Here is a 19,150-nt window from a genome sequence, read left to right on the forward strand (position 1 = left end):
CAGAACAGGTGTCAAACTCGCGGCCCTCCAGATGTTATGGACTACAGTTCCCATAATCCCCTGCCAGCATCATGCAAGAGATAAAAAGAGGTGGCTTGCCATTGACTGCCTCTGTGTAGCAAAACCTTGGACTTCCCTTGTTGTCTCCCATTCAACTATTAACCAGGGCAGACCCTACTTAGCTTCCCAGATCTGACAAGCTCAGACTAGCCTAAGTCGTATAGGTCAGGCCTCTTTCCTTCTAACATCTCTTCTGTGATCTGTTGACACCAAGTTTACTATTAATTATTTATGCTACTTAGTTTAAAGCTGTGCCACTTTTTAAGTTTCAAGTGTACTTTTTACTTTTGTGTATGACCGCAGTTATTATTGTGAACCATCTTCACAGCTGAGAGGATAGGAGACAAAATAGATGAACTAAATCAGTATTACCCGAAAGGTATAGCTCATCCCTGTAGGGCTCCATTTTCACAACATTTTTTTTAAAAAAAATCAAGATCTTTCGTGAAGTACCAGGGATATACTGTCACCCTGTGGCAGATTCCCCTTTCTGATGTCATCCCTTGTATGATCATCATCTATTTCACATACGTTTCTGTAACCTCTCCCCCGTGCCAGTACAGACAGCTGTACAAAGTAACACAGATTCCATCTACACCTCTTTGTGTAAAAGGTTTCATTTTTTTTCCTTATGTAAAAAAACAAAGACAAATTGACTTGGTAGGAAGCCTACAATATTAAAACGCCAACGTTTTATAATTTTGGGGTGATGTTGGTGGTGACCCCAAAGCATGTTTCCCAGTTGAAATAGGAAAATCCATACAAGTCTGTCACGATTCTCAAGCTGCGAGCCATTTAACTCTTCGACAAGAGTTAGGCTGAGGAAGGAGCCTCTAAAAGGAGCAGGTTAGGTCTGTGTGTGAGGTGGTTTTCTTGCAGCCTCTTCAACTTCTGCTGCCGTATCGGAGCAATTCAAATTGGTTAGGAAGTTATCCAGTTCTGCCCATCCACAGCATTAACGATCACGGCCATCAGCTGCTCACTGGATTTCTCCCATATACAGCCTTTTGTCACTAGACGCCGACAGAACTGGTGGGAAGAAACAGAAACACGTTTTGAGAAACCTGAAGGCTCAGTTATGTCATTCTGTTCTTTTAATGCTCTCTTGCCTTGATTTTTTTTTTTTTTGCCGAAATCAGGTTTATTGAATCAGAGTAACCAACAGGTACAGTCCTGGGTCTCCTGGGTGATAGCCATCACTGTAACCACCATACCACTCTGGAGAGGACAGACTCAGCCTGCTTGAGCTTGATTTAGGCTTCCATCATATAGATTCATGTTGCCTGGCTACTGTTGCAAACCTTATAACTCAAAGGGCCGACTGGATACCCCCTTCGGGGGGGTAGGGCGGTTTATCAAATCAAATCAAATCAATATAACAACAACAACAACAACAACAACAACAACAACAACAACAACAACAACAACAACAACATGATGGGGTATTTCTCAGAACTGTTCAGCAGGGTCAGGCTTCCTGACTGTTCAGCGGATGAAGGGGAAGACTGGGAACTGCTGCCAGAATGAGATCTGGCTTGAACATCTGTTCCTTCTCTGCTGCCGGTATTCAGAGACTGGGGCAGACAAAGAAAGCGGAGAACTTCTTCTGGCCAACAGGATGAGATCTGAGCTAAGCCTTTGTTCCTCCTCTGCTGCAGGTGTTTAAAAGGGGCATGACCAGGAGCCAAGCCAAAAGGCACTTAGCCTGTGCCTTTGTCACCTGCGACCCTGAGCGAGCTAAACTCAGGGAAACCAGCACAAGCTCAGGTTGTTGGAACACATCTTGGTTTATTCCTTTAAACTGTATTTTTGCATTTATTTGGTAAGCTGGTTTGAGGCCCTACGTGTGTGGAAAAGCAGAGTATGAATGCCTTATTTTTTTTAAAAAAACTTACTGATTGGTTCCTCAGGATGAAAAGCTACTTCGTTTATTGAACCAGCATGGCCTGGCAGCTTGTAGAGAATTCTTCTGGAGGTTGTATCCCACACGTAAACGAACCTGCAAAAAAGGTACCCAAAATGAAGAAGGGCTTGGATTTACACCCCGTCTTTCTCTTCTGTAAGGATCAAAGCAGCTTACAAACTCCATTCCCTTCCCCGACAGAAACCCTGTGAGGTAGGTGGGGCTGATGGACTTCTGAGAGAACTGTGATTGGGTCAAGATAACCCAGCAGGCTTCATGTGGAGGAGTGTGGAAACAAATCCAGTTCACCAGATAAGAGTCTGCCGCCCATGTGGAGGAGTGGGGAATCAAACCCAAATCAAATCCAGATTAGAGTTCACGCTCTTAACCGCTGGTTCTCACACACAGAGCGAAAGCCTTTCAACCGTAAAACTAAGAGCCAAGATGCAACTCCCCTTGGACCCAGCCAACCACTGTTTCAAGACAGACTAATGGCTGGGCTCAGCATGATGCAACTTCCTGTGAAGAGCACCCTGACTGCAAAGAAATGGGCTACCCTGGCCAAAGTGCCCTTGAACAAGAAGACAGCAAAAAGTGCATTTCCAAAGAGGGCGGGGAATCAAACAGCACTGGCTGGACCCAGGACACGACAGGGCAGCTCTGTAAATCACGCTCTTTCTCTGCTCCTTCCTGATCCACACAGTTCATATATCACGATCAGGGAAGGCTCTTTTGCAATTAAGCTTCCTTTTCTACAAACGTATTAGTCTCAGAAGGGTAGTTTTAATTTGGCCGGTTAAATAACTCTGCTTACCGAACCAATCTGCGGAATAGGAAGAGAGCCCTTTCCAACTTGAATGATGCTACAGACTTGGATGAAGGTGAAGGAACACCCATGCATCCCCTTCGGGGATGGAAATTCAAGAAGTAAATAAAATAAATAAACACACATGCATTTCTAGCTGAGTTGCGGCAAAGGGATCAGCAGAGAATATATTAACAGTAGCTAGTTATGCTCTGGGGCACAACAATATCATTTCCCTCTTCCTAGAATAGCTGGATACTCCTCTCCCAACACATTTATAGATGGATTTCGTTGTTGCTAAAGATTTTGATATTGGTTATACGCAATATATATGACATTAGTATCGAAAGTATTCTTAAACAAGGAAGACGGGATTCCCAAATGTACCTTGTAATCAGGTCTGCAGGAGTAGTCTGTGTGAACACCACACTGTATGCAACTCCCGGGTTTTATTTTTGTCAGCAAGTTGCAGCCGGCTGATAACAATCCCCGGCGGGGCTTTCGAGGCAAGAGATGACCAGAGGTGGTTTGCCATTGCCCGCCCCTGTGTGGCAGACTTCTTGCCTCCCCCACCCCCCACTCAAAGAACTCCAGATGCTCATGATTTTGCTTAGCTTCTGAGAGCTGAGGAAATCGGGTGAGCCTGGCCATCCAAGTCAGGGCATTACAAGATTTACCAGTGTTTTCAAATGGCTTGTGGCTTTCAAGTGAAGACAACAGAATCCTGGCCTGAAGGTACAACATTAATATCTCAACACCTGCACTGGCTTCTGGTCAGTGGCGCAGATTTCAAAGTGGTGTATTGTCGAAGGCTTTTCATCGCAGTTGATATCTAATCTGAGTTCTAGCCACGGTTAAGTCATATCTGGTGGATCTTGTTCCAGCTGGCTTGAGCCTGCATCTGTGGCTGGCATCTTCAGAGGTGTATCAGAGGGAAGTCTGTTACTGGACACAGTGTGTAGCTTCCCTCTGTGATGCACCTCTGAAGATGCCAGCCACAGATGCAGGTGAAACGTTAGGAACAAGATCCACCAGACCACGGCCACACAGCCCGGAAAACCCACCACAACCAGTTCAAAGTGGTGGTTTTGACCTATAGACCTCTTAACAGCCTGGGACTGTTCTACTGTGGGGTTGCCTCTCCCAGCATGAGCCCCCCCCTTGCCGGCTTAGATCATCGTCACAGAGCCTTTTATAGGTGACCGGTCCGCAATGTGTCCACTTGCCAACCACCAGGGCAAGGGCATTTTCAGTGGTAGCCCCTTTCCTCTGGAATCAGCTGCCTGGGGAAGTCTGTGCCCGGCTGGATCTTTCAATATGCTGCAGGGAATGTAAGGCTGCTTTGTATTATGTGGCCTTTGGCTAATGTTACAAAGCAGTGTCAGGAAGAGTCTTCCAGACATGAAAGGGGTCTGTTAATGGATCTTTGTTCCCCTTTCTCACCTTCCTTTGCTCTGCAACACGTAGTGCAGGGGTCTGCAACCTGCGGCTCTCCAGATGTTCATGGACTACAAATTCCATCAGCCCCTGCCAGCATGGCCAATTGGCCATATTGGCAGGGACTGATGGGAATTGTAGTCCACGAACATCTGAAGAGCCGCAGGTTGCAGACCCCTGACGTAGTGAATTCAGAGGCGCCCAAGAGCCGGTCCCAGACCTTATCTCTCACACCGGTGGGTGGCTATAGCATTCCTGTTCTGTTGCACTCTGTCTTTGATATGGGGTGAGAAAAAGGAAAGGGGGAAGAATCAGGGGAATAAAAGGTTGTACCCGAAGCCAGTTCGTTAGAACTGACTCCTTCTAGCCATGCCACCCGATGTCCGCCAATTTGAAATCCAGAGTCTAATATTTGTCTACAGATCCGAGGCTTGACAACCGGGGAGCTGGCTGGTTGTTTTATCTTCCAAGCAAGTTTTGTAGCTGATATTTTAATTGGTTTTACTGCTCTGTTTATTGCTTTTATCACCATTCCATTTGTACTTCAAATATGTCTAGGTTTCAGCCCCTGGGTGAGAGGAACCTGCTCGATGGTTAGGGTCCAGCAATTCCCATCAGCTCTACCTAGCAGCGGCCACTACAGTGCTGACAGAGGCTGATGGGAATTGGGTAGCCTGTGCCCCTGGGTGGAGAGGGTAGAACTCCCAGGCTTCTCCATCTCTATCAGCCCTTACCAGCATGGCCAATTGGCTATGCTGACAGAGGCTGATGGGAATTGCAGTTCCTGAACATCTGGGGAGCCGCAGGTTCCCTACCCCTGGTATAGGGTATAAATTAATTAAGTTAAAATAAATTAATACAAAAATAAAGAGGATTTAGACTTACCTGTCTGCTGACCCAGCTGCTATTTTGCTTCCATCTGGTGACCAGGAGCACCGCAGCAGATTCTGGCGAAAAGAGAGCCCCGCGTCAGTCCCGCGCATATCTATTTCCTCATTTGATTTGAAATACAGTCACTGCAGCTTTCGGTATCAAGAATGATGTGGAGATGTTTTTTTTCTTCTGGAAGCTTAGTCTGCAGTTTTACTGGTTTTTATTGCCCAAAATATCCAGTATCTTGTAATCTTACAAGAAATAGATTGTGAATGTCAAGACACTTAATTTATAGACAATTAGAGCTGCACTCGGAGGGAGGGAAAGCCTGATTGTAGCAGCTTTAATTGGAATTCTGCCTCAGACATTAATCTTAGGTGCAGCGCTTATTAAAGGGTTCTGAATTTTTAAAAGCCATTTATGTATGAATTAATTCTCAGCTGCCACCCATAAACAAGGAGTGTTCCAGCAGGCACCCGTGCTCACCTTTTCAAAATTATGCACGTTCCCTTGAAGGATCTTGACACATCTCTCTTTAGGGGCGAAGGGGCGAACATCCCAGATGCGAACTGTAACAGGGCACGTCATCGCAGTTTATTTATTTATTTTATCAATTCAATTCAATGTGTACGCCGCCCTCCCCACAAGGGCCCGGAGCGGCTTACAGAAGCAGATAACATATAAAAGTTGTTTAATAAACAATTAAAACACTTAAAACAGTTTAAAACAGGTATAGTGGTTAAAATCCAATCTAATCTAGATTAAAACAATTTAAAACAGCTACAGTAGTTAAAATCTAATCTAATCTAGTTAAAATACATTTAAATTAAAATCAACTAAAAGCTTAATTTCAAATTAAAATAAGGCCGGCGACAGATGCCATTTAAAGCAATAGGAATTCAGGATTTGGGCCGGCAACAAGTGCAATTAAGTTTTCAGGCCTCAACCCCAAAAGCTTGGTGGAACAACTCTGCCTTACAGACCCTGTGGAACTGCATCAAATCCCGCAGGCCCTGATGCTAGGTGGCAGAGGTAGGCTGAAAAAGCCCTGGGCCTGGTTGAGGCCAATTTGACAATAATAAGACCAGGGGCCTCCAGGAGGTTCGCAACTGCTGACCTCAGGTTTGCTTGGGGGACATTGTAAACTACAGGGTTAACTACAGGGTATTAGCTAGAAGTACAGCAAAGGTGCTGTTTGGTGAGCTACTGGAATTCTTATTTAATGCAAGAAACATCTAGTCACAAGTTACAACGGTTGACTTACTGCCCCTTGCCAGTTTCCAGGATCATGCCTTGTTACGAGGACAATTTAACTCACAAAACCACCATCAAAAGGGAAGAAGAAGAAGAGTTTGGATTTATATCCCCCCTTTCTCTCCTGCAGGAGACTCAAAGGGGCTTACAATCTCCTTGCCCTCCCCCCCTCACAACAAACATCCTGTGAGGTGGGTGGGGCTGAGAGAGCTCTGAGAAGCTGTGACTAGCCCAAGGTCACCCAGCTGGTGTGTGTGGGAGTGTACAGGCTAATCTGAATTCCCCAGATAAGCCTCCACAGCTCAGGTGGCAGAGCTGGGAATCAAACCCGGTTCCTCCAGATTAGATACACGAGCTCTTAACCTCCTACGCCACTGCTGGAGGGCACTAGCTCAAACTCTACAAGGCCAAACTCATGTGGAAGAACATTTCTATGGGGGGGGGGGAATATTTGTAAAAATGAAAATGACAACGTTGTTTTTTTAAAATGGTACATTAATAAAGTTGATAGTATATAAAAAATGAAGGAGCAGAAAATTCAAGTCCTCAAACTCCCCAGTTGGCTGACCATTAACTAGAAGCTCTTGACAGTCTCCTAGCTGTACATGTTTTCATTTGGTTTCAACAGAAAAAGAAATCACCTGTATTGTCCATTGCATTGGAAAGCAAGTACGAGCCTTCTGAACTCAGACTGAGACCGGTGACAGAGTCTGCATGTCCTCTCATTGTATAGGTCAGTTTATTCTGTCGAAGGTCCCACACCTTTAAGGACAAAGGAACATGGCGACAGTAGCTTCTCGGTTAAAAGGCAGGGAAACAGATCGGCACAAGAAGCAGTTATTGAGACTGCTGAACATATTCAGCATCAATGTATTGTTGAAGGCTTTCACAGCCGGATTCAACTGGTTCTGGTGGGTTTTTCGGGCTGTGTGGCTGTGGTCTGGTGGATCTTGGTGGACACAGTGTGTAACAGACTTCCCTCTGTGATATACCTCTGAAGGTGCCAGCCACAGATGCAGGTGAAACATTAGGAACAAGATCCACCAGACCACAGCAAGACAGCCCGGAAAAATCACCAGAACCAATATTCAGCATCTGTTGCACACACGGAACAAGGTCAGGTACAAAAGAGTACCTTCAGATCACTTTGAAAATGATTAAAGAAGAATAAGAATAAGAGCTGGATTTATATCCCCCCTTTCTCTCCTATAAGGAGACTCAAAGGGGCTGACAAACTCCTTTCCCTTCCTTCCTCACAACAAACACCTTGTGCGGTGGGTGGGGCTGAGAGAGCACGGAAGAACTGTGACTAGCCCAAGGTCACCCAGCTGGCATGTGTTATCTAGCTCATCAGAGAAGCCTCCACAGCTCAAGTGGTAGAGTGGGGGATCAAACCCGGTTCTCCAGATTAGTGCACCTGCTTTTAACCGCTATACCATGATGGGCCTGAAAAACAGCCATCACAGGCCTAGCATGAACTCAATTATACGTTAGACAAGGAAGAGAGGGAGAGATTGCCCCCGTGCCCTTTCTGCAAAGAAGTCTTTCGAATGGCGGCACACAGTATGACTGACATGGGACTCAGCCAATAGCCAGTCCCAGAAAAGATAAAACTCAGAAATGTTACAACACAGCCTCACTCTACCTCCTATTTTTGAAAGCGGACAGGTGCCCCATTTCGTTTTTCATGTTTATTCTTTGTTCCTGAAGCTGCCCGTCCACAGCCATATCCAGCTTCCCTTTTTCAGAGAAAGCAAGAAAGCCACCAGACTTTTGCTATATCTTCATTATTCTCTCTGGCAATAGCTTTCTAAGAGCAGCAGGGGCAGGCAAGCATTTAGGCACTTTCAAGCCAAACCGGTTCTGTTACAGGTAGTCGAAAAGGAAAAAATGCGATGTAAATCATTAGGGGGCTTCCTAGGATAAAATCAGGTTACCTGACAAAGAGAGCTTTGACTTTCAAAACGTTATACCTGACAGTCTCTAAGGTGCTTCGAATCTAGCTATTCTATGGCAGGCAAACACAGCAACGCTCTGGAGTTACCTTGATGTCATTGTCTATGCCTCCAGATATTATCTGGTCACTGGTATCGTTGAACGTGACAGCTAAGACTTGGTAAGTGTTTTGAAAAGTCTGGACAGCGGCTTTTTTCCTGATGTCCCATAACTGGGGAGAAAACAAAGGGAGGGGAAAAAAGGAAAGCACGAAGAATTAGCAGAAAAACCAGTGGCAATTTTTTTAACGAAAAGAACAGTCACCATTATTTGTAAGTGTCACCAGAATCTGAATATTTATCACAATCCCACCCCACAATAGGAGAAACTGGCCAGGTTGAATGGCAGCCATTTAACTCATAAAAACACAGGGACCCTGCTGATAATCAAGCACTGCCTTTTCATGCACCCTCTTGCCCAGTTGGTCTGGAGTGTTGATCTGGGCTGTCATCAGTACCAATCAGTACACTGATGACACCCAGCTATATCTGTTGATGAGCCAACCAGATGCCAACCCAGATAGACTGACCAGATGTCCAGAAACTGTGGTGAAATAGAGCCAGCTGAAACTAAACCCATCAAAGATGGAGGTCCAGTGGCTGGGCTGACTTAGGAACAGGATGCTAGCTCGCAGCCCCAGAAGGTATGCAAGTAACACCTACACTGACCGTCAAGAGTTCAGGTGTGATCCTGAATCTTTCAATGGAGGCACAGGTCACAAATGTAGGCAAACTGATGTTCTTCCATATTCACCAGGTTAGGCAGCTGGTACCCTTCCTGTTTCACCACAACTTAGCCACGGTGATCCATGCAATGGTAACCTCCAGACTACACTACTCTAACTCACACTAAGCAGGGCTACTGTTGAGACTGCTTTGGAAATTTCAGCTGGTCTGGAATGTGGCTGCCTGGGTCCTCATAGGGACACGGTTGAAGGCTGATATCCAAACAATGTCCCATCAGCTGCACTGGCTCCAGTTGGAATACTGGATCAGAATCAAGGTTTTGGTATTAACTTCCAAGAAGAAGACTTTAGATTTATACCCCACCTTTCTCTCCTGTAAAGGAGACTCAAGGTGGCTTACAAGCTCCTTTCCCTTCCTCTCCCCACAACAGACACCTTGTGAGGTAGGTGGGGCTGAGAGAGTTCCAAAGAACTGTGACTAGCCCAAGGTCACCCAGCAGGAACGTAGCAGTGCAGAAACACATCTGGTTCACCAGATAAGTCTCTGCCACTCAGGCGGAGGAGTGGGGAATCAAACCTGGTTCTCCAGCGTAGAATCCACCTGCTCTTAACCACTACACCACGCTGGCTCCAAAGCCCTAAACAGTCTGAACCTTCTTATCTGTAGGACCACCTCTTCCAGGACACTCCCTAAAGAACACTACACCCAGTAAGTAACAACTGGTGGAAAAGTCTCTCAAATGAGACCCAGGCCCTGGGAGACTTACTTCAATTCTGCAATTCTGCTGGTCCTGCAAGATAGAGCAGTTTTGCCAAGCCTATGATTGAAAGCAGTGATGGGAGTCCATCTTTAGTGGCCTTCCTCCACTCCTCTTCTTTCCCCCGATTTATACATTGGTTTTAGGGCATAATAATGTGAAGAATTAGGTTTTAATTGTATCGTTTGATTTTATTTATTGTAGTAAACTGTTGTGAGCCACCCTGATCCTGTCTTGACAGGAGAGGGCAGGCTAAAAATCCAATAACTACATACATAGATGAACATCAGCCCACCCTGGGCTTTGTTTATGGCAACATGTGAGCATGATGGAATGCTGGAAACTCTAGTCCATTCATAAGAAATAAAGAGACAAAATGAATGGAGGACTAAAAGAGACAGAATGAATGGAGGACTAGAGGGCCCTGCATTTCACAGGGGACAAGATGGGGTTCTGTTTTTCTCTCGCAAAGTCTGAATGAAAGACCAGCCATCGGAGGCACTTGTCTCTGTGTTTCACATCCCACGGAAGTGAGAAAGGGGTGGGTAAAGGCCCGTGCCCGTCTCCTGAAAAAGGAACTGTCAATATCGAAAGACAGGGAAAGAAGTCTGAGTTGGAACCAGATTACATTAGCAATTTCGGCCAATTAGCTCTTCCTGTTGCAGCCCCCCCCCCCCCACCATGGCATTTCTCAGTGTGCCCCACCCACTAGAATTAGCATTTCATGCTGCTGGAGGAGGGGAACCAGGAAGTTCCATTCTGCCATCAAAAAATTTAGGCGGGATCCAATGCCCTCTTATGCATTAATACATGAACGTTTGTGTGCTTAACCCATTAGTATTATTGAGGGGGCCAAATCAGGGGGGGGGGGAGCGAGCCCACAAGCATTCAGTAACTATACATGCTCATCTTCTTGCAAAATTTCTTGCAAAATTACTCAACACAGACCTTTACTGTGCCATCATCGCTGCCTGTGCACACCAACTGAGGCCCACGCCGGGCTGGATAACAGGAGTTCACAAACGACGTGTGCCCTTTGAGCCTTTTCACCCTCTCGCCGGTCTCGCTGTCCCACACGGCTACTGTTTTGTCCGTAGAGGCAGAGAATAACATGCTAGGAGAAGACACAACGTTTACGGAGAGTTGAAGGCAGTCCGTGCTCAACAATAAACTAGGCAGGACACAAGGAACTAGAGACCATACAACAAGATTGGTGGACAACACTGTTGTTGGACAGAGTTTGGACCAACTTCTTCAGCAGTTACTCTATAGTACAGCAAACAGCCACAAGTGTGTAGGAAAGACCCTGCTTTTGGAAACTACTGAAATTGCAGTGCTTGATCCAATCACTCCAAAATTCCCCCAAGAAAGCCCATGAGACTACTGCGGGGTAAGCTGAGCACATGGAGCAGAACCCATAGATGAGCTCCCAAAGGCACCTGGTGGGCCGCTGCGAGTAGCAGAATGCTGGACTAGATAGATTTTGGTTTGATCCAGCTGGCTTGTTCTTATGTTCTTATCAGCCATTTTAGGCATACGGACCTAGAAAAGCTACACCTTTTGGATCTCCTAAAGCTACTGTGAGGTTTATTGTTTGCCGTCAAGTCACAGCCAGCTAATGGTGACCTGGGGTGTTTTTAAGGCAAGGAACGTTCAGAGGTGGCTGGCCATTGCTTGCCTCTGCATAGAGACTCTGCGTTAGGAGTGGCACCTGCTTCCTGCTGGCATCAAACGAAAAGGGTGAGCAGGGTGCTCAGGATGACACCTGGGCAGGGGAGTTCTATTTCCGTGGGGATGATGCTTGATCTACGTCCTTCGATGTAACCAAACCTGTCCTATGTTAATTGCCTGTTTGATCTGTTACTGTGCGCTTAGACGTGTAGGCTGACCCTGCTCGGCACTCCGGAAAGGAGGAGGAGGTGCTGGGGGCCACAGGCACCGCCCAGCAGGAGACTATCGGCTATCCTGGCCTAGAGATGCTTTGCTATCATAAACAAAGCCTTTCACACCCCTCTTTCTCTGGGAAAACGGGAGGGGGGATTTCTGGGGAGACAAGGGGGGGAAAAATATGACTGCAGAAACCACGGTCCAGAACTGGCTTCCTGAAAATGAGCCCTTGTTGCCAACTCAATAAAGACGACTGATCCTGCATCTAGAGTCTGCTTATTGATTATTGGTCCAAGACATAACACCCTGGTGGTCTCCAATCCAAATACCAACCAGGGCTGACCCTGCTTAGCTTATAAGGTCTAATTCGCTTATAAGATCTAGCCTGGCCTATCCAGCTTAAAGCAAGACTGAGACAACAGGCGGGTTTCAGATTTCATTTCATATTTAAAGTTAGGAGTTCGGGGTCTCAATGTACATGCTGTTACATTTATATTGAACTTCATCAGCTACTTCATTGTAGCTGATGAAGTTCAATATAAGCTGAGGGGCGGCCGCTGAGCCCGCCCCTCGTGTTGTCCTGCACACTGGCTATCTATTGAACCATCTGCCAATCCCCTCCCTTCCCAGGGTTTGATCACTGGGGTTGGGTGCCAGACGTCTTCTATTATTAATCAAATTATTTATTGAAGGTTATTACTGCTGCAGTAGTTTTATAGTTTTAAGGCTTTGTATTTTAACTGGGGTTATTCGATTTGTTTTATTGTATTGTTGTTTGTTGTGCACCGCCCTGAGCCCTTTGGGGGTAGGGCGGTTTACCAAATCGAATAAATAATAATAAATAATTGTCAATTCACCTGCTCAGCAGAGATCTGTTTGTAGTTCTTTACATCCTAGCAGTGAGGTGGCACAGATCATTTTCCATCTCACGTAAATATAGTTTATCCACAGCTGTGAGGGCAGTTGTGCTATAAATCAGTCATGATAGATAGGCTACATATGGTGTGTGAAGCATGGGCAGAATCCAGTGCTCATAGTCCACAGTTGCTTTATTTATTTAAAACATTTATTAGCCAAATTTCTTCCTTCTGGAGTTCAACATGGCATCCAACTTTGATAAACTACACAAAATAAAATACATTCAAATATAAAAATCAAGATTTAAAAATCACAGACTACGGATTGCTAATAAATTTAACCAAACAGTACTAAATAAAATCATCTTCAATTGCCTGCTAGACAGAAAGTGACATATTGGTGACTGCGCAGCACATAACTCCTGATGACCTCTCCCGGTGGTTTTCCCAAAATAGGAAATACCATGGGAGTTGAATCCTGTGGAACCCTACAAGTCAGCAGCCATGGGGCAGAGGAGGAATCCATCAGCATCACTCTTTGAGACCCCCTTGCCCAGATAGATCTCAAATTTCATAATGTGGTCCCCCCCTCCCGTTCCAGTGCCGAGAGGTGGTCAGTAGGATACTATTATCTACTGTATCAAAGGCCGCTGAGAAATTCAGCATGGTCAAATTCCCCCATCTAATCTAATTCTCAATATAGGTCATGAACCAAGGCAACCAAAGCAGTCTCTGCCTAAATCCCAGCCTGAAGCCAGATGAAAATGGGCCCAGAAAAATCTCTTCCAAGAGCCCCAGGAGCTTCGATTCAACTATCTGCTTGAGCACCTTGCGTAAGAATTGAAGCTTGGAGACTGGCGAATACTGTTTAAATTTTGAGAATGTTGTTTAAACCTGAACTGAAAAAATTTCCCGAGTCACATTTTCTAGGACCGGAATAATTCATAATTATCTGCAAATCTAGCACCCAGACTCCTCACCCACCCACCCCCATTACAGATCATTTCTGAATTAAATAGCCCAGTCCCTGTGGGCCTCTGCTGCTTGTTCCTGCTCGTGTTTCCTGTTCCACTGCAAGCCCTGTTCCTGCTCCACTGCAAACCCTGCTCATGTTTCTGTGATGTACTCAATTTTTTAATCTTTAGTAGGACGGTCCACTTGCCTTCAGACAATTGACACAGGAATCAACTGACCCACAGTTGGCTCGCCAACACATATGGGAACTCCTGGGGGTGGGGTAGCTTGTTAGGTCAGATGGGGGAGGAGGTTACCTGGACTGGCCAGCCCACATTGGGTTCACCAGGCCAGACTGGGAGTGGGATGGGTGGGTGCCTGATAAGCCTCACCTAGCTGGTGGGTCTGATGAGTCTACTCAAGAGGCCAGACACAGCCTTTGGCCTGCATGTTTGACACCCCTGAAACAGAGCATCAACAACCAAACTTTCAGAACAATCCTGAATGCCCATATAGCAATTCCTAGACAACTAAATGTAGCAGAGAGAAATCCCATATGACAAAAGATACCAACCTGCCATCTGTGTTGTAATGCAGCTCCATAACGGCTCCACTATGTCCTTTCAGGGTGGCATAATTATCGCAGTCACCATACACATTCCACAGTACTGAAAACAAGCCAGACCAAGAAAGAATACTGACATTACTGTGGCAGGTTTGCAGAAAAGTCTTTAACTCCTCAAATCTCATTTCCCAAATCTACAATACTGTAATGATAAAGGAAGTCTCAAAATAGTGGCAACATTCAGATAAAATTGAAAAAGTTAGAACACTTTTTTTTAATTGTGCCAACTTCCTTCCTGTACAAATTATAACAGGAAAGAAATGTCCCCAAAGTGAACTGTATTATGTTAATGCACACCAACACACACCCAGCCCTACCTGTCGCTGGTATACCAGTATGTGCCACAACCAAAAAAGCAAGAAACCGACGGAGAAGACAAGAGGAAGAAAAAGATCCACCTTACTGGCCCTATATAGACCATAAAGAAGGTACAGGACAAACGCGTAACAGAACCAAACAAATTATCCCGCAATCTTGGAATTTGGATTCTCTGCTCCCACATCTTCTTTTGGCTCTCCAGCCTAACCGACTGGAAAAGACAACCAGCTCACAAAAGCTGCTCTTTTTACATTTCAGCTGCTCTTTGTGCCTGCTCCGGCACAAGTGAATGATACAAAATGCAACATTCCTGATACAGAACCAACACTGCCTTGTTAAAAGGTTTGCCAGCTTAATATTAAACATGGCTACCGACTCAGACACGAGCCTCAAAAAGCAGGCGCCAAGTCACGAACATGGCAGTTTCACATACAGGAGCATTAGGTGTAAAAAAAAAAAAAAGAGTTTGAGGACTGAACTTACAGATTAGCCTGTCAAATCCAGCTGATGCTAAGGTGGCTCCATTAGGATGAAATTTACAACAGTACACTTCACCTTCGTGCCCTGAAAGGAGCATTATGGGTGCCTGGAGGGAGGAACATCGCGGTGGACCCTAGAACACAAGAAAGGAAAAATATTCCAAATGATGCGAGTAAGCACTGAACGCCAAAAAGATCCCAGAAACTACCTTTGTGTGTTTCATATGCTGTTACTTCTGACTCATGGCGGTCCTATGAATTAACGATCTCCAACATATCCTAATACAGAAATTTACAGATGGAAGGGATCCTAACGGTCATCTGGTCCAATCCGCTGCAAAATGCAGGAAATTCACAGTCATGTCCCCTACCCCACCACTCTCCCAGTGACCCTTGCTTTATGCCAAGAGGAAGGAGAAAAAACCTCCAGCATGCTTGGGCCGATTTGCCCTGGAAGGAAATTCCTTCCTGACCCCAAAGTTGCAATCAGAATTGTTCTCTGCATACAAGAAAAAGTCACAAGAACCAAGCGCTAGTGCACCGGTGTCAAACGTGCGGCCCTCCAGATGTTATGAACTACAGTTCCCATCACCCCCTGCCAGCATGATGCTGGCAGGGGATGATGGGAACTGTAGTCCATAACATCTGGAGGGCCGCACGTTTGACACCTGTGCAACTAGTTCATCCCTTCCTGCCCTCCCTTTCACAATCTGCAATGCTGTCATTTTGCCATCTAGCCTCTGCTTAAAAATAGCCAAAGGAGGACAACCTTAACCACTTCCCAAGGAAGCCTGCTCCACAGCAGAATCTCTCCGTGTGTTTTTCTGACATTTAGCAGAAAACTCTTTTGATTTAATTTCAACCTGTTGGTGCTTGTCTGACCTGCTGGGGCAACCAAATACAACTCTGCTCTATCATTAACAGCCTCGACAGTCATGGCTTCTTTTGTTGAGTCAACCGTATGTCGGTACTTCCTCTTTTATTACTTCTCAGTGCTATAGAGCAAGTCAATCGTTGCTGATTGGTGCAATTAAAGCACATTTATTCTGTTAACGGATCCCCGTTAACAGTAAAATCCAGCTCCAAAGTGGATTGAAAGTGCATTATTCTGCATGTGCAGAAGGGGCCCCAGTGAGAAGCAAACCAGAAGTCAATGCAGAACAACAGAATGCATCTGGATGTCAATGGAGCTTCCTTGAAACCTGTGTGTTTCTAACTTTATCTACATGATCAGTCACACCAACACACTCCCTGCAAAACCTATGCTCAGCATGAGTTACTGTGCTGTTAAAACTGGAGGTGATGGTTGGGCTGGACAAGAAATCACAAATGGCATGGAAATGCCCAAGGAACACAAAAAGAAGCCTACAGCTCGAGCTTTTGCACCAATACCTGAAAGCCAGAGCTACCAAGTTCAGTGGGCCTCCCCCACAAGTAAACACAGATGAGACTGCAGCTTGTGGTTCCTGCTTTCTACTTGTAACAGACCACTGTTGAGAATAAGGCTTGGTGAAAATAGGCACAACAATATTTTATGCAATGTTTTGTTGAAGGCTTTCATGGCTGGGTTTTCTGGGCTGTACGGCCACGGACTGGTAGTTTTTGGTCCAAACATTTCACCCTCAACTATGGCTTCTGCAAATTCAACTCCATCCAGATGCATGAAAATGCCCCTCATGCCCCCACTCCCCCTGAAGGTGGACAAAACATATGCCCCACTGTACAACTGCTCCACGCTATCCCATGGAAACACATCTCACTGTGACAAATACATGAATATGCCAGCCATGGATGCATGTGAAACGTTAGGAGCAAAAATTACCAGACCACAGCCCAGAAAATCCAGAAAATCCACATTTATGCAATCTTACTCATTTATGGGGGTTTTTGTTGTTGTTGCTGTAAGTTACTCCGAACACCTGCTGTAGAGTAGCAGGTCATAAACACTGAGAAATCAATTTCTCAAATACAGATAGCTAAAGAGAAATAAAACAATCCTACGCTGCTATGTATGACAGAAGTTATGAAATGTCAGATTTTCAAAGATAACAAGAATTAAGAAAAATAAGACAGTTTTAAGCTAATGCACATGGGAGGAGAAAGTACGAAATTGTGACTGTCCCCAAACTTGCCAACACTAAACACACACTTTGAAATATTTTATGAACTTCATACAATTAAAGCATCACCTCTTATCAGCTATTGGTGGAAGCTACAATGAACACATGTCAGGTGTGCTTTTTGAGAACAATCAATGAAATCTAACACTTGGAAACTCTTACTTTACTACATTGTTTTTCTACACAAAGAGTTCCTAGGTGATCTCGGGTCCATCCTTTGCTCTCAGCCTCATCTATTTCACAGATTGTTGTGAGGATAGAATTTAGGGGAAAGCAATGTTGTGCAACTACATGAAACTACAGCCTGAAGCTCCTGCTTTTCACTTTTAACAGGCCATTTTGAGAATTATGCTTGAAAAGGAGTGCAAAATTGCTCCCCCTTCTTCCATTTTATCCTCACAACAACCCTGTGAAGTAGATAAGGCTAAAAGTGAGGAAGAAGAATCTGTATTTATACCTCCTTTCTCTCCTGTAAGCAGACCTAAGTTGGCTTACAAATTCCTTTCCCTTCCTCCCCCACAACAGACACCTTGTGAAGTAGGTGGGGCTGAGAGAGTTCTGAACAGACTGTGACTGACTCAAGGTCACCCAGTAGAAATGAAGGAGTGCAGACGCAAATCTGGTTCACCAAAAAAGACTCCACCGCTCATGTGGAGGAGCAGGGAATCAAATCTGGTTATCCAGATTAGAGTCTACCTGCTTTGAACCACTGTGCCACCCTGGCTCTTGAGAGACAGGCTTGAGATTGTGCAGGAACTCGTTGTATAGAAAATCAACTATCAGTATCTAAATAGTGAAATAAAGTGTTTCAAAGCATTAGCTTTTGTTGATTGTTGTCAAAAAACAGGCCTTTCAGAAAGCTGCACACCTTGCATGTGTTCAGCTTAGCTTCCAGCAACAGATGGATCGGAGGCGACTGGTCAAATTGCGGATTCAAACTGGGCTCTCCCAGATCCTGCTCAGGCACTATTAACTCCTTATAACCGCCGGTTATAGGAGACAAGAATACGGACAATTTTCTGAACTACTGGAAATCCTTTGCAGATTACTTATTGAAAACATATACAAATAGGGAAACAACGGCAGGATTCGAGACTTAAATGAAAACCGCATATTGGATCAAGACAACTTTATAATGGACCAACAATGTAGATATTATGAAAAAAAATTATGAAAAAAATGTAGATATTAATTACAAGCACAGAGTTAGATTTATGCTTGGATCCTTTGTGAGGGAACTGGAAGTCACCATATATATGTGTTTGTGTTTATGTTTCTTTTCATTTAGTATTATCACTATAGGGAGGAGGGGGACTAGATCAGGATGTACTCTTTATCTTTCTATGTATGTGTTACTTAGATGTTTAAAATAAACAAACATTCTCATTTAAAAAGACACTGTAATTCCTACACCTTGCCTCCGCCGCTATGTCCGAAACTCCCTACAACCAGACAGCCAACATAACAAGGGCAGGGAGGTATATCTAAACCATTCTTCCCTACGCGGCTATTTTCCAGTGGCAGGGAGTCCCGTAAGCGGAAGGGTATTCAAAGAGCTGATGCTTTGCAGCCTAAAAGCGGCAAAGCGCTACACTTCGTCCCAGGTCTCAAGCGGGCCAAGGGCTTCCTAAGATAGAAGCAAGGGAAGGAGACCGTCTCCTACTCCCGCAAGGCCCAAGACTCACCGCCTGCAATAAGGCCCCCGGAGGTGGCTGCCCTCCGGCAGGCCCCGCTCCTAATTTCAGCTCCTGGCGTGGCTTCTTGGCCGCGGATGCCGCCGCCACCAAAGCCATCTCCGGCCCGGGGGCCTTCCGTTTCTGCGGATCGATCATCGCTTCTCCCGCACAGTCGCCTCCGAAGGCGCAGCAACCGAGCAGGCCTCACAGGCGACCGGGCAGCTCAAGATGCCGCTTTCCGATTGGCCGCTTGCACGAAAGGACCGCCCCCTTCCTCTGGCACACGAATGGGCACGCGGGAAAGAAGCTCAGCGGTCTTGGTACCGCGCTTCCTTTTCGCCCGTCAATAAGAACGCTGTGATTGGTTCTCGCTTGCCCAATGGCGAAGAAGGATGGGAAGGCTTAGAGATAGGGGGAAAAGTGTAGCCATTAAACTTCCGGGAATCTTGGATCTCTGCTTGACC

The 19,150-nt window shown here is 45.5% G+C and overlaps 1 protein-coding gene across 1 annotated transcript; it reads right to left on the minus strand.

Annotated features, from left to right (window-relative positions):
- Window positions 1–661: 661 nt before the first annotated feature.
- SNRNP40 (small nuclear ribonucleoprotein U5 subunit 40) lies at window positions 662–18,939 on the minus strand. The gene is made up of 10 exons (XM_048502216.1): window positions 18,696–18,939; window positions 14,895–15,024; window positions 14,043–14,136; window positions 10,719–10,884; window positions 8,377–8,499; window positions 6,974–7,094; window positions 5,565–5,647; window positions 5,091–5,152; window positions 1,956–2,059; window positions 662–1,089 (listed from the first exon to the last, which is right to left on the minus strand). Exons 1-10 carry the CDS (start codon window positions 18,840–18,842, stop codon window positions 1,040–1,042), a joined length of 1,080 nt encoding a protein of 359 aa, XP_048358173.1. The 5' UTR covers window positions 18,843–18,939; the 3' UTR covers window positions 662–1,039.
- Between the last annotated feature and the right edge of the window lie 211 nt (window positions 18,940–19,150).

The sequence above is a fragment of the Sphaerodactylus townsendi genome, linkage group LG06 (genome assembly GCF_021028975.2).
Source record: "Sphaerodactylus townsendi isolate TG3544 linkage group LG06, MPM_Stown_v2.3, whole genome shotgun sequence".
Lineage (NCBI taxonomy): Eukaryota > Metazoa > Chordata > Lepidosauria > Squamata > Sphaerodactylidae > Sphaerodactylus > Sphaerodactylus townsendi.

Excerpts from the sequence above, each read along its gene's own strand:
- SNRNP40 (XM_048502216.1), bottom strand. The coding sequence starts at position 18,842 with ATGATCGATCCGCAGAAACGGAAGGCCCCCGGGCCGGAGATGGCTTTG. Across the intron at positions 7,095-8,376 it reads GCATAGACAATGACATCAAG|GTGTGGGACCTTCGACAGAA; the intron begins GTAACTCCAGAG and ends TTGTCCTTAAAG. Across the intron at positions 2,060-5,090 it reads GCAGCTGGGTCAGCAGACAG|GTTCGTTTACGTGTGGGATA; the intron begins GTAAGTCTAAAT and ends CCTTTTTTGCAG.